Below are 15568 nucleotides of genomic sequence, written 5' to 3'. Positions count from 1 at the left end.
GATGGCAGCCTTTAGCTTTGTCTGAACGGCGTACCTCTCTAGTGAGTGGAGGAAGTCAGACATGCTCTTCCTGAAGATGGCGTCGGCAACATGAAGAGATCCACACACCACGGCAAGCATGGTATCCGGCCTCTCTGCCTGTAGCACAGAGCACAAGCAGAAGAGAGCTTAAGAAACACTTAAGAGAACAGTGAGCACTAGTTACAAACTATTTAACTAGTTCTAACTAGAGCTCAACAGACATTTCCATTCATAAATTAAACAAAGAAACAAAGCTAAAGAAGCAAGTGACAAAAATATTTAAAATGAAAACTGTTTAAATCTGCTTTAGAGCCTGGACAGTGTTCAGTGTGTATCTCTTACCTGCACTTTCTCTGCAATGAGGTGGTCCAGCCAGCCGGTGTCGATGTCATTATTCCTAAAGCTCTCCGTCTCCAGTAGTTTGATGAGGTACTCCACAGTGGTCCTGAAGTCCCCACGGATGGACAGCTCCTTCATAGCCACCACCATGTTCCTGTGTATAATAACACATCAGCTGCTGCTGCTACTTCTGTGAATTGGGTTCACTTAGGCTGGGTTGTACACACTTGAATTCTATCGAGCAGGCCTCAGACACACTTACGAGATGGCCTCTTCCCGATTCTCCCCCCAGGAGAAACAGTGGCCGAACTGGGAGTCTGCAAATTCATGCAGGCCTCCAGCCGCCCCAACGCTGAAGTAGCCCCACACGTTCTTGCTGCTGCGAAAGTTGAGCTCCTGCACCGTGCCTGAGCTGGGCTTAAAGCCCTGCACACAACACAGAAGACAGGAATCAACAAGGCTTCTTTTACACCTTTACCAGGGGTTACTCCGGACAGAGCTGAAGAATCAGGGACTGGTACTAACCCTTAAGGGCCATCCAATGTTGCAGCTTTGATTTCTGAACAAGTTTATCACTGAACGCAAAACATTGTGTAATATTGCTGTGATGAAATATCTGAATTCTGTAACAGAACTGGAATGGGACCACTCAGGACGAATGATCCCAAATGAATATGGTCATTGATTTAAAACTGCAAAATAGTATAATTGTAACAGATGCAGGGATGTTATCTAACAAAGATATGTCAAAGATGTCATTACTGAGGCATGATAGCAACTGAAGGAGATGGTGAGGGTGGGGGTATGAGCAGAAGGAGATGGTGAGGGTGGGGGTATGAGCAGAAGGAGATGGTGAGGGTGGGGGTATGAGCAGAAGGAGATGGTGAGGGTGGGGGTATGAGCAGAAGGAGATGGTGATACAGGTAGGAGCGAGATAAATTTTTGTGGGCTGTATTTTACTGTTCCATTCAAGAGAATCCCACTGGACTGTGTTTTAGAACATAGAAGCATAAATGCAGAATACTTTTTTTTTTAAACATACGAATCCAACTCTGATTTGGGGACAGTGTTCAAGGGTTAACAAAATCAGGTGTCTAAACCAGTCTGCTCCATGCAGGCGTCCAGTGTGCTGTGACCCATACCTCATCAGGGTTTTCACTGGTGATCCGAGCGGCGATGACATGGCCTCGGGGGCTGGGAGCACATTCAGGAGCTTCAAAGTTGATAGGTGTGTCCCCCCACGGAGTCTCCCCAAACAGCACTCGGATGTCTTTGATTCTGTGAAGGGGAATTCCCATTCCAATCTGTAGAGACGGAAACAGCTTGATTAAAACTATACTATGAGCCTTTCAATTAACTTGAACCACTGACTTGATTTTTTAAATGATTTTCAGTTTGAGGGTGAGAAATCGCTGGAGCATGATAACACACATACTAGTTTAAAAACCTGAAGATTTTCTGATAGTGAAAGTGTGCAATTACAACCATGGGCTGCCACTTAATAGGGGATCTACGGCCAAACTCGAAGTTGCTTGATCAAAAGATTGACATTATTAGTACCTGGAGCTGGGCGGCTGGCAGATTGACATCTGCGATCATTTCTGTGCAGGGATGTTCCACCTGCAGACGGGGGTTGAGCTCCAGGAAGTGGAAGCTTCCGTCTTCAGAGTAGAGATACTCTACAGTACCAGCGCTCACATAGCCTACCATCCTAGCCAGTCGCACAGCGTACTGTCAAAGAGAGAATGCATACAGTGAACCCTACTGATATGGGCATGAATGAAACATGGAAATTGCCTTACGAGCGATATTCACCCTACACAACACTTGTTTGACTGTATTCTGCCAAAATCATTGAAAGAACCTAACAACTTTTTGACCAGATTTACAGTGAACACTGCACCTGCTCCATCTGCTCAAAGGTTGATTGAGCAGCAACGGTGGCTGGGGCCTCCTCAATGATCTTCTGGTGCCTCCTCTGTATGGAGCAGTCACGGCCGAACAGAGAGATGGCGTTGCCATACTGGTCGGCTAGAATCTGGACTTCTAGGTGCCGCGCATGCTGTGCCAACTGCATGACGAATATGGGAGAGCCCGGTACTTCTGCCTGTACCTGTGGATGAAGGTCAAACATCACTACCCAGTCTCTCAGAATATTCCCTAGTTCCATGATCTTGTCAGTCATTGAACCCATGTTTGTGACAACATGACCCGTGAGTCACGAGATGTACACCTGATCTCTTTACCTGTCTGAAGAAGCTTGGGAAGTCGTCAGCGCTGTCAACTTTCCTGATGCCTTTGCCCCCGCCACCTTCAGACGCTTTAATCACAATTGGATACCCAATTCTCTCTGCTCTCTGAAGAGACAAACAGATTTCGATAGTGTTGCCTTACTCTCCTCAAAAAAAGCACCACTTCTTGCCATTAAGCTGCGTCCTGCTTAATACTGAAAGTATTACCAGTGAGTAGGAGAGAAGCTGTGTTTGGACAGAACAGGATTAACATTAGGTCCTTCAACATATGAAACAGAAATGGGGTCGAATGTAAATCAGGATGCTTTCAGTGTGCTGCTCCAACAGCCGCAATGTCATCTACAGCAGGACAATGTGCAATGCTGCAGCTATATTTGCAAACCACTGCCAACATAATCTGGTCTCTTTTTTGTATTTAAATGTTTTAATTTTTTTTTTTTTTTTTTTTAAATCCAGTGCAGTCCTGCACACATATCTGGCATGTCTCTTTTGGTGTGGCATCATGGCACTGATCACACAGGTAAGAATGGGAGGTGAATTACCTCAAGTCCTTCATCTACGTCATGAACGCAGCCTTGCGCGTACAGCTCTGGGGGCACGCTGATCACATGACCAAGCCGCTGGTCCTCCTCTGCCCACTCCACTCTAAGCCCTGCAAGAGGAGAAATAAGAATCAGTATCATAAGAACAGTCTTCAACTGTCTAACTTCAACTGGCTGTGTACTGGCAGGTGGAACACAGAAACTGATACTCATATCAGATGCCTTCACCAAAAAAAAAAAAAAAAAATCATTTAAAAATTGAAAAAACCTACTAACTTAATAATGTTATTGTGTTCGCCACTTTCATTTGACCATGAAAAAGACACAGCATCTGCCGTTTCTTCCTGTCCCTAGTTATGAGTGCTAGTGAACACCGTTTTCAATCTCAGCACTATTAATATTCATAAGCAATAATCATGTAAAATATTTTGATCCTGAATAAAATGATAGTGATAAAAATGGGACATTATGCACAGTGTGACATTACTGGTGAATAGAGTCTCTGTGATCCTGTTCTACATGACCTTATCTGACTTTACTGAGTGCAGAATGTGCGGTGAACTCTACCTGTTCCGCTCCAGGGCAGGATGGGGATGTCTGCGCTCTGCGCCACAATGGATGAAGCCACCTTATCTCCCAGTGCCCACATGGCCTTGCTAGAAGGACCTGACAAACACCATTAATGTACTGACTAAAATCGCGATGAAACTTTTTTGAAAAGTCACATAAAAGATTTCCACGACAACATTTTAAATGTAAAAATCATAAAATGGCCCAGTTTGTTGAGCTGTACCTAAAAAGCATATGCCTGCCTTCTGCAACAGCTCTGGAAGTTTGGGATTTTCAGAGGCATGGCCCCACCCAGCCCACACAGCCTGAGAAAATAGAAACAGTCAGGCAACCTATATACAAAACACGAATGTGGAGCAATCATACCCTACACATGTAACAGTTGGCTGTATATGTTGGGTATAAAAAAAAGACATTGACTACTAAAGCTAGGTGTTTGTACAGCCAAGTTTCTGATCTTATCTGACCTCTAATCCACAGTTAGATTAGCCAGCGCTAAATACAACATACACATTTTAAGTCTAATGTATGTAATGCACAGTAGACAACAAACATGTAATGCCAAACTGAATCTCACAATGCCAGAGTGACTTCTGCATTATCTAAATGAGAAGACTGATGAAATTGTGCCGTGTGCTTCAACATTATTGAGACATGATAGCACACTGTAGGAGTCTTATTCCTGCAATCTACTGTAGAATGCCCTGAAAGGAAAAATCTACATCCAACCCCAGATTTTATGCCCTACTGCAAATCAGATGTGGCACCAAATGAGACATGCGTCCAGTTGGAGCAACTGGCCCCAGATGTGAGACTGCACTGAAGCACCTGTACTGGGATTCTCTTGGCAATGTCTACAATCAGCTCCACATTGGCGTAGTTGTTGTTATTTGGACCACCAGGGACAGGCACATAGTGGTCCGCCATTTTGATGTATTCTGGAAGGAACAGCACATCGTCTGAATTAACAAAAGCTCTATGGAAAACCTACATAAGTATGTCTTGATGGGTACTTTAGAAATGATTATTTATCTATTGTATCAGGTATCCAAACACTTCTTATTCAGCTCCACAAGCTTCTATTGCCAATTTAATTACACCAATTTAATTACCTGCATTTGCCTTCAGGTCCTCTGGGGTGACCATCACCACAAAGCGAATGGCCCTCTCATTCCGAAACATCTCATAGGACCAGCGCCGTATAGAACGCATGCACTTCACTGCTGCTATGCCATTGTTAGCAATCAGTACCTTCAGGGAGAAAAGGGAAAAGGGAAATTAAGTTAGTCTGAGAGAAAAATTTAAGTTGCCTTCAAAACACCTAGTACAGTAGTAGCCAGTAGTTACAAGCTTTGCTCGAGAGACGGTCTATATGTGTGGTCTAGAATTTTATGTTTTAGAATTTTCAGAAAGTGAAAATTCTATTCATGTTAGTCAATGGCATTTTTTAAATGTAACATATCTCAAATGCCTCAAAATATTTTAGGCATTGACACAAAAACACAAGCAAGGCAATCCCATACTAGCTGAAGGTGCTAGCCAAAGTTTTATAAGTCAGAGGGCTGGGGGTGCCTACAAAATATATCCATAGTACGTGAATACTGCAGGCGGCAGATGAGGGACGGGCGCCAGGGGATGACCCCTGCGGATGGCAGGACTGAATGTAACCAGCAGTAGAGCCAAGACTGTTCTACTGTGTGATGAGGCAACACTGTGCACTGCCAGCACGCTGCAACTGCAACCACACTGCGCCACAAGTCATACAAGTGTTCTTTGTGACAGCATTATCCTTACAATATAAGACAAATAAAGGTAAATGCAAATGGACATCAAGAACATCAGTTATACACAGTTACGTACCACGTATGGACATTTCCTTTCTGGACCACCTGAAAAAATGGTGTAGGCCACTGCATGCATATCCAAACTGGATAACTAACACACATCACGTCTTTAATTGATGCTTCCACAAATCTATTCATCAGGCAACAAGTCCACCAGGAACCGAAACCGTTAGGGCAGTATGAGGTCACTACCCCAACCCTGCGCTACGAAGAGGGACACCTCACCTTATCGATGACAAGGTTCCCCCCGAAGCGGGTGACAAACTCCGCCGGAGAGGCCACGGTGAAATCTCGCTGAAGATCCATCTTCCTGTGCTCCCTACCCTTCTTCACCAGATGAAGGCCTGACATGCTAGGCCTGGGAGAGAGAGGACATGGCGTCATGGATACCACACGGTAACCTTCACTGCAGGCATCTCACCTCTACTAAGGTGAGTTGCCTTTAATATCAAGCCTGAACCATGTATGTTATACCAGTGTTTCTCAACCCTACTCCTGGAGCCCCCCTGTCCTGCATATCTTCTATCTATCCTTGCTCCAAACACACCTGATTGAAATTAGTATGCATGCTCTTGATTAAATCAGGTATGCTCAGCTAAGCGAAAGTGCCACTGATGAGTTCAGTCAGGTGGGTAGAGCATGGAAAGATGGAAAACGTGCGGAGCAAGGGGGCCCCAGGAGTATCACTGAAAATCAGTGTGTTATACGGTACCTAGTTGGTACATACCTGTACTTATCATGGATTGCCACCAATATATTAAGAAACTTAAAATTATTTTATGAACATTTTCAGACCATTTTGTTGTATTATACTGGATATACACATCTACTAATCAGGTGGGCCCAAATTAACTATCACAATTTATCCAGCACTACAAACAGTGGACACTCCAGGTAAGTTAACCAAAGGCTACTTTTGGATCTTGATCTTGTTGCTGTTGAGAATTGCAGCAATTACTTTGGCAGGTCGCCTAAGAAAATGCAATACAAAATAGAAATGGGAGTGATGACCATAAAAACCAGCAATAAAAAACAGATCTTGATTTTAAGCATGCTTTGATTTATTTTGGGCTATAACTGAATATACTTATTTTTTCAAGGTAGCATGTACTTCTTCCTATTTCTTACAGCAAAGCCACTCAAAGGGCTTGCATTTTTCCCCTGAAATCATACACCAATTCAGGTACCTATTCAAAAATGGTCCTTGGAGTGCACCAGACTGACAGTAGCAAAGTTCTCGGGACTCCAAGCTACAACCTTTCAAGGCTCTCGCCATCATTGGTGGCTGCTATAAACAATAGGGCTGAACTACAGTAGAATCTAATCTACAGATTATGTTTGTTTTAGGATAGTTCTTACTATATAATGTATAGCCTTTCATTTGGAAATGAGTGCTGATTTACTACATGGTAACAACATGGGCTGTAATGATAAAATTTAAATACAGTAACTGATTATATTTACAAGTAGTAGCAGAAATCCACTGCAGGTAACACTAATAACACCATACACATGTCCTCAAAGAGTGTTATGGTTTTATCACTGTCGTAGCTGGGAAAAACAAATAGCACTTGAATGTTATTGTAGAACTTTCTTATGGGCTTGTGAATCAAGGACTGGCTGCTGCTGAGCCCTCAACACAAAGCCTACATATCTGTGCACAGAATAAAAGAAATATTGACAACATGAACTATGAACCATATAACAGCTGTCAAAGTACAGCAAGTCAGCAGGCATTTCAAATGCATAATCAGCATACGTTTGACCCAAGTTCACGTCACACAACAACCGGAGGACTTCGGTGGTGTATCAGAACATTGCATATCAAATGTATTTCCCTTCACTACAGTGACAAGTCAAGTCACCTGAACAATATGACACAAGTAAAAACTACATTTGGGAACAACAACATTCTTACCTGTAGATGGCTCCTCTGTGGTTAAGTCTCGGTGTTGGATACTGCCATATGAATGTTAATCAAGGGGAAAGCAGCCAATCAAGGGTTAATATTTTATCTCATTCAGACGTGCAGGTTATTAACGCTTTCAGTGACAGGGTTCAGTTCATAAGCAGCAGTCGACCATAAAGTAAGACCTTAAACGAAAATGAATCTTCTCCAATCCTAAGTGATGAGTAAAAAGTGATCAGCAGAAAAAACCTAATTGAAAAAAGTTTATACTTTGTTACATTTTTGGTTTTAAATAACATAATTGTGCTGCCTATTGACAATAACAAATACACCAAAGAGTGGGGGAAAACTACAGGCACATCTCAAGCTTTGCTGACTATTTAACCTATACTGTAAATGTAAAGGCATTATCTGCCCAGTCCCAGGGCATTTCTGCAAAATCAGAGCCAAATGGAAAAATCACAAAGACGGTTAAGAGGCACATCTCTATCCGTCCAACCCGAGCAAAGACTTTTTTGTAAGGAATAACAATACTGATTGGAGGAGTCTTGCTGCACGTCTAATGTGTGTAAGGACTTTTCTGAACTGAATAACAACACTGACTGAAGGGGTGTCACTACCTGACCAATCCATGCAAAGACCATTTTGTACTGATAATGAGCATTGATGCCTGACCAACATTATCACTCAAATTTCCTGTTTCATATGCATCTATATTTAAACAGTACATGCACTTTTAACCATGTTCGCATGCAGAACATACATGATTACAATTTGTAAGCTAACACAAGGATACTGTACCACTGTGTCTGTAAACTTAACTGAAAACTGATAATTTGGTACATCAGATACTTCACGTGCAACTAAGAAGGCTTTAAAAGGCTCTCAAAAGAGGAAGTTCATTTCATTGCTTTCCTTCAACACATTTATGTGACACATGGTTCAAATAAGGTAAGCAAGTTACTCAATAGCACACAGACATGTTCCTTTAAGCTATTACAGGCACATGGTTGAAATTTAAAAATGAGGGGTCACATGATTCACTCAAGAAGAACTACAGACTTTGGACTGGCTGTGTCTAATTCAACCATTCTCATCTGAATGCAATATTTAAAAAATGTACTCCCCTGCAGTGACATTTCATTTTCACACACAGTCTGCCCATTTCTCTCACACCCTGTGGCATATGATTTTTGTTATTGCTAGACAGGTCTGCAGAAGAGACTTTGATCCAAGGATAATGTGTTCCCGGACCCAAGGATGTTCTGCTCCCATTCAGAAAACATGAGGTTACTCTTTTACTTCCATGCTTGTGTTCTATCATGGCATGTGTACGAGTGTGCACATGCGCACAGGGCAACGGAGTACACAGTATAGTAGACATACTATACATACAAGGATACATATATCGAGGCAATCAGGTGACAGTAAAAGATATCTAATCTCTCTCTATTCCCAAGAGCCCTAGTAAAGCTTGTGCAGGTTTGTAACACTTCACACACCAATTGTCTTGGAACTGTCTGTGCGTATGTGAGACAAACACACAAGCAGAGGGAGAAGTTCATGCTTTAAAAATAGGAAACGGAAAAAAAACAGCTCCTGTCCATTGCAAGATATGCATTAGCAGAAAAAAAGACATGCAAACAAACAAGCATTAAGAATGCTGGATGGCTAGAATGAAGCAGATAAGCAGAATGTTTTTTTCTTACTTTCCAAAACATCCATACAGCTTTTGCCAACACATCCGTGGTGTGATTTGCAATTCAACCAGCAAATCTGAACAGTTTGCTGAGCAATATTCCGTTTGCAGAACTTTTTCTGAAGAGGCCACGTATAGGTTCTATCTCCCCCCATCTGTTGTGATGAAAAACAGCAGAAAGTCGCTACACCCATTTCCCGCTAGCTTCCTAGGCTGCTCTGTTGTTTTTCTGTCTGAGGTTTGTCTCAGGATATGTGTAAAAGCTCAAAACAGCGCTCATCAAACACGGAGAGAATCGCCATCATGTCTAAGACTAACCTCTTGAGGAGCTGGAACCAGTTGAGGGATTGTCTCCAGTCCTCCTCCATTGTTAAGATTCAAAAGTGCCCCTCGAACTGTGATCTCCTGGGCGATTACTACGACCTCCGTCCGTCCCCTTCCTCCCTCCCTCCCTCCCGTCCTCCATCGGCAGCTTGCTCCCCTCCCCCACCCCCATTCCAATTCCTTCACTACTCACAGACACACAAGCAGATCAGCCCTGGATGTGCTCTCCATGCAAAATCAGATACACGTTACCCAGAACAGGTTCTATCATGTCAGCATGTGGGGCTCCGTGTAGAATGATCACATCTGCAGTGCTGTTTTTAGAAGACGAAAGCACTTCCTGTGTTACCATAAACTTTGGCTGAAACTGTTTTCCTCTTTGTACAGCGGGCACAGACAAACACAGTCTGATCTATAAAACCACTAAGGTATAGGCTGCCCGTGTACTTCAGTCAAAAGTCCCAACTCAATAGTAAACTGACTCAGCTCAAAGGCTATAAAAACAGTTTAAAGAAAAACAATTCGCCAGCCACAAAGCATAAATCCTGCATGTCAGCTTGGAATGTAAAGCCAATCAGTTCATCAGTAAAGTGAAAAAGGAATATGGAAAAACTGGTCATCGATGCAGCCAAAGAGAAAGAGAAGCAACACCATTTTCATAAAAATGAGTCTTACCTTCATCCCCTCCGTGTTTCACTTCCATGGCAGTACTACACAGGTTGTCTCAGTACCCAAACAATCATCCCCCTCAGCTGAGCGTGACCCTTTATCCATCTGCACAGAGGCAGCCGAGCCAAAAGCGTCCCCATCAAGAGGGCGATTAGGAAATAGGCTGACCGACTACCTGGCAAGTCCAGCTGGCCACCCATCGTGATTCAGCGACTCCGAATCTCTCCTCGTTATTCTTTCTTCACAGAGTATACACTGGTGAATTTTTATGTCACACTCGACCATTCTCATCGCATTCCCCAAAGGCATACCATTTTAGGGAAGGAAAATGTTTGCCAAATTGGAGCAGGCCGTTTACGTCTGGACACAGACCCACTTTGAAAGTCAAAGTCAGAAGCACTTGTTCCATTAATAGTGCAGTAATGTGCGGCATGCAACCATAACACAGGGCAGCATGTGCTGGTCAGGTGATTACAGCCTGTACAGAGACCTCTGCATAAAATGAGTGTGCCTGCAATCTACTTTAGGCCAATGCTTGTTTGGGATACAACAGTGCTCTCCACTGACACACAGCAGCCATTGCAGTTAAATGTCTTAACAGGTACTGGCACTGATATTTGCATTGCTGCACTTCAATCGTAGCACCACAACTAGGCTTAGAAACACAGACTGTGGTAACTTAAAAAAAAAATGAATATGAGACACAGAGTCCTGTACCCTCTTTAGAAACTTAAAATATTTTAGTTACCAAATAAATACTTAATAAATACTTCAAATATGACGTCTTGGGACGACTTCACAATGTGGAAAATGAAAAGTTTGATTTCACTATGTTGTCATGTCATGCAAAGTACTTCACAGGATAGCTACACAAAATGTGAAACCTAATGCATTCATTATTTACTGTAAAACAACAGTCCATGGTCCTTACATCCTTCTTACACCCGAATTCTATGGACACCTTCACAGTGACATAGGGTTCACTTGTCTTGATTGTTAAACTGAATGTGAAATCATGATTAATTCCATCTAATCTATTTAAAATACAGACTGACCCACTGAAGTAAATCTAAACAGCCGCTGAAATGTTTTCAGGCTCTGTGCTCTATACTGTGTTTGTGACTGTGTTTGTGTCTGCCAGGTCCAAACAAACTCAAGAAAAAGGCTATCCAGGTCAATAATGGATTTATTTGCAATGCTGCACTGAGTTTGCACCAGTGGAAAGAAAATCTACACTCCGTGTAACCTTGAAATTGAAGGATAGGAGGGAATATGGTTTGTGCACATATAAAGCACAGCTTCACCCGTGCAAGCCAAGCTTGGAAGGACTTAACCCCTGTACAGGAAGGAAGGGGCCTGATCTTACTCACTACCTCTCAGGAATCACTTACTTATGAGAACAGCAGTTGTGTGGTTAGAAAGCATCGGCAATGATCTGCACCATGTTCACAACACAGCTACTCAAATGAATGACTACCCAGAAAACAGCATGGCAAAGCGGCACGTAATGGTCAGAAGATGCAAGCATATGAAGTAACAATGCATATGAAAATTGTGTGTGAGTAATGGTTGCAAACACACACATACACACTTGACAGTTTTCTGTCTGAATCCATGATTTTGAAGTCTCACTGACACAACACACCATGAAAAACAGATGTGTATGAGAACAAATGAATGAATGAATGAATGAATGAAATGGGCAAACAGTTCTCCTAGGAGGTCCATACCTTATGCTGGCGGAGGAAGAGGAAGTGGACATCACTGATGGAGTTTCATCTATAAGAGCACTGGCTGCAGATGAGGGGGCTTCAATAGCCTGTTCAGCAGTTGGCTCCACTGCCACTGGGTCCTCATCTGAAGAGTTGTCCTCAGATGCACCCAGGATGAATTTGAGGCGCTCCCGAGTCTCAGGGCCAGCGCCCCTGTTAGGCCTGGTCACTCCACTCTGACCTGGGGTGCTGCTGGATTTGGCCGGTGGCAGAGTTGCCACCTCTGCAGTGACCTCGGGAGGCCCCAACGGCTCAGTTTCATGCATTTCTCCCTCAGCCAAGGTATCGAGAGCTTGACGGGACGTCTCTCCCTTTTTTGTTGAGGTAGTTTCTGGTTGAGGATCGGTCTGACAGCTACTTTCTGCGGAATGTGCCAGAGGAGGAGTGTCTGTCGTGAGCCTGCTGCTTCGCTCTTCAGTTTGCATGTCCTCCACAGCTTCACCGGCTTTGACTTCAGCCTGACCTTTTACTCCAGCCCCAAGCATCAACCTGGACTCAATGAACCTCCACAACAGGCAAAGCAGAAAGACTCCGGACAGCAAAAGAGGAACCATTCAAAACTGCCCCGCAGGATCAGCAACCAACTGCAAGCACACCAAACAAAAAAAAAAAATTCAAGAAGGAATAATCACACAGAAATACAAGAGCAACTCATGCATGAAGTGGCCAATTTAGAAGCGGACGGATTTAAAGAAACACTGCCAGATGCACCAACATTTCCTTTTTAGGACCACAGCCACCAGAACAGTTTCAAGAAACACCACATGATCACATTATTTTCCTTTTATGCAGTATTGAATTGAACCCAGTGAACCAAACAAACATAGATGCATTTTCTCTACCAGTTGGGCAGCCTTCAAAACAAAAGCCAGGCTTCCACCACAACAGCCTAAGGGAAACACTTAGGAGAATCCTTATAGAAGCATTTTCATCCACTGCCCACACTGTATTCTTAAACACACCACCGTATTGCATCACATATACAATCACAGTGTACACAATTTTTGATGATCCTAAAACTGAAAATTACGCAACACAAAGAGTTATACTATTTTGAGAAAATCAAATCAGAAATAATACAGACACAAGCAAACCACTAAAACTAAAACCACACCTCAAAGTCATGCCCTTAGCTTGTTCCTCTTTGAGCCATGAAAGACATACCTCTTAAAACTGGAGACACAAGGGAGCACAGCTCCTCTTCTGCTAGCTGAGGCCAAAACAGTAATGTACACATAAAAATCTACAAGCAGTGCGAGGATCATACCCACAAACTCTCATCTGAATTAAAAAGAATGAAATAATTAAACTAAAATTAAATGGAGTGTGAAAAGTACGAATGGTCTGTTAGCCCTTATGAATTTCGGCTGTGAGGCATTTTGTTTTTGGGTGCCCGGCACTTCCCGGAAGGGAACAAACTTCAGAGGGGAGAGGCATTCCCTTTCTGGTGGCCGTAAACAGCATGTCCCTGACAGCTGACCGGAGAGTGTAGTAACCACTGCAGAGTGGCTGTCCTTGTGCCAATATGGGGGAAAGGTCAGTAGTTCTCAGTGAGGCAACAGGGAAACTTGGAGGCAAACAGGTGGGGCAAACAACTAGGATAGTGTCAGATGGAACATACTGTAACCAAGCAGAAACCCTATCCTCTCAAATGCATTTTAGAACATCCCAATGAAATTGAGTTGTTGAAATTCAGACTGAAGAAAGGGCTTAACAACAACATTTGAACCACACATTACTTTAAGGTAAAATTTGATCTGAGAGACAGGCTTAAAAAGTACATGCATGTGTGCTGCATGCTTTGTTTGATTTATACTTGCTAATAAACAGAAATTACGTTTTTAACGCATTATCAACACACTCATGGTCAGCAGACTGTACATCTGCCTACACAGCAACATGTTTCCAGCTTCTCACAATACAAATGAGTTAACCTGGCAGCAGTCCTTCTCATTCTGAAGGTCAACAGAATGTCGAGTAAGCATTCACGTTTCTGCAGATTAAGACTCCGCATATCTCAAACTGTGGCCTTACTGTGATGAGCAAGATGACAGCGAGAATGTTGAAATAAGTTATCCTAAAACCAATGCTTTCGATCTCTGCACCCAATATTTCACACCGCGATTGTACTCTTACCCTAATTTGGACATCGATCGTGCCATCAGTTCATCATGCCCAAAATAACTCTATGATTGAGACACTTCGCTGTACTGTAGTTGGCGACTAAAACATGTTGCAGTCGTCCTAAACTGGCTAATTATTTTAGTCAAAACATGTTTGATAGCGAGCGTTAGAATTACAATGCAACTCAAAGCGTGGTGCAGGTGCAGCAGTACAGAAAGAGCTGAACAGCTCGGTTATTGAACTGTTCTTGCCTTCCATAAGCAACCACTCCAGGTAGGTAACGTCACCTAGACGGTCTGTCGTCTAGTTCCCACTCGTTTCGTGTTGTTTTGACCAACTGATTTGGCACGTCGTTAAATTGTGGCGAGCCAAAAATACAGCAAAGATTTCACCTAAATTAACGAGGCTTGCCACAACTTTATTTCGTTAACTAACTAGTATGAGTGTGCGTAAGTGCTAGCCAGCTAGCAATACAAAACTCATTGAGGAAAAGTTGCTTACTAGCCACACATTCACCATGTGCACTTCACGTCTCTGATTGTTTGCCAACTAGCGTGCACGCTTGCAAGGTTATTTCTGTTCAGTACATCATGCATTCTTTAACGTTCAAGGACGAGCTAACCTGAAATAAAGACCAGCTAATTAGCCAACAAGCGACCATGAAATTGACGAGTAAACAAGATATCATTCACAGCTTACCTGTAACATCACTGCTTCTGGGTTGACGCATCGCTAGCTACTAGATAGCTAATGTTAGCAGGTTGAAACAACCTATATAGCTAACTTTAAATTGTTCGCATTGTTATTACTGGAATCCAACCTTAATCTTAATCTTATCCAGCGAAATTCATCTAACATGTGCACTACAAATAAACTAACGGTTAGCAACTCTTAATGTTAGCTAGCTTGTCACAGCAGGTATTTCAAGTAACTAACATTAGTTATCACCGATGAGTCGCCCTCCGTCTGACCACTCCAAAGACCCCTCCAATTTATCTTCATTTCCGGTGTAGCAGGGATCTGCATCTTTATGCCAAAGTACAGGTTGACTTCATGTTAAGCAGCGTTAATGTTATTGCTCTTACTAGAGGGTTGTCTCCGGTAACTGATGTTTGGAGTCCGTATAGTGCTCTCAGCTGTAAAGTGCTCAGCCAGGACCCTGCATCACTATATTAATAGGATCCGCTCTGGAGACAAACATGACAACAGTAAAACGTGTTTGCATATTGACGTCGTAAGGCAAAACATGATTCAGATTTGTAAAGGTAGCGATGATATGTATTAAAAAGGATTGTTCAAAAATGCTAAAATTGTACTGTCAGTATTCAGAATTAAAGTAAGCTTGTTAATACGAAGGCCTCTTGTCAAAATAAAAACGGCCATCATTCAGATACTGTGTTCTTCAGTTGAAGTTACCGCCGGAAGCAACCATTTGTTGCTAGGTAATAAAAACAGAAAAAGCGGCAGTGGTTGTAAGTCATGTTATGGTGTCCTGCATGTTTG

At 42.8% G+C, this 15568-nt stretch overlaps 1 protein-coding gene across 8 annotated transcripts in view; it reads right to left on the bottom strand.

The window, feature by feature from the left end:
• The window catches only part of acacb (acetyl-CoA carboxylase beta), a 30745-nt gene extending 15795 nt beyond the window's left edge, over positions 1–14950 (bottom strand). Inside the window, exons 1-15 of one of the 8 annotated variants that reach the window (XM_036526525.1) lie at positions 14765–14950; positions 11900–12525; positions 5794–5926; positions 4837–4975; positions 4553–4662; positions 3948–4029; positions 3722–3820; positions 3155–3264; positions 2607–2717; positions 2264–2473; positions 1921–2091; positions 1503–1664; positions 623–786; positions 364–514; positions 35–138 (exon numbers count right to left, since the gene is read on the bottom strand). In XM_036526525.1, the coding sequence (XP_036382418.1) occupies positions 35–138; positions 364–514; positions 623–786; positions 1503–1664; positions 1921–2091; positions 2264–2473; positions 2607–2717; positions 3155–3264; positions 3722–3820; positions 3948–4029; positions 4553–4662; positions 4837–4975; positions 5794–5926; positions 11900–12495 (2342 nt within the window). In that variant the 5' untranslated portion in view covers positions 12496–12525; positions 14765–14950. Of the gene's footprint in view, positions 1–34; positions 139–363; positions 515–622; positions 787–1502; positions 1665–1920; positions 2092–2263; positions 2474–2606; positions 2718–3154; positions 3265–3721; positions 3821–3947; positions 4030–4552; positions 4663–4836; positions 4976–5793; positions 5927–9186; positions 9585–10175; positions 10303–10344; positions 10564–11899; positions 12526–13105; positions 13226–14764 lie in introns of those variants that run through there. The other 7 variants (XM_036526532.1, XM_036526526.1, XM_036526524.1 and 4 more) reach the window with 7 other exon arrangements.
• Positions 14951–15568: the final 618 nt, after the last annotated feature.

Source organism: Megalops cyprinoides, chromosome 4 (assembly GCF_013368585.1).
Source record: "Megalops cyprinoides isolate fMegCyp1 chromosome 4, fMegCyp1.pri, whole genome shotgun sequence".
NCBI lineage: Eukaryota > Metazoa > Chordata > Actinopteri > Elopiformes > Megalopidae > Megalops > Megalops cyprinoides.
The sequence above is the reverse complement of the archived record's forward strand: the minus strand, read 5'-3'. Positions and strand labels throughout refer to the sequence as shown.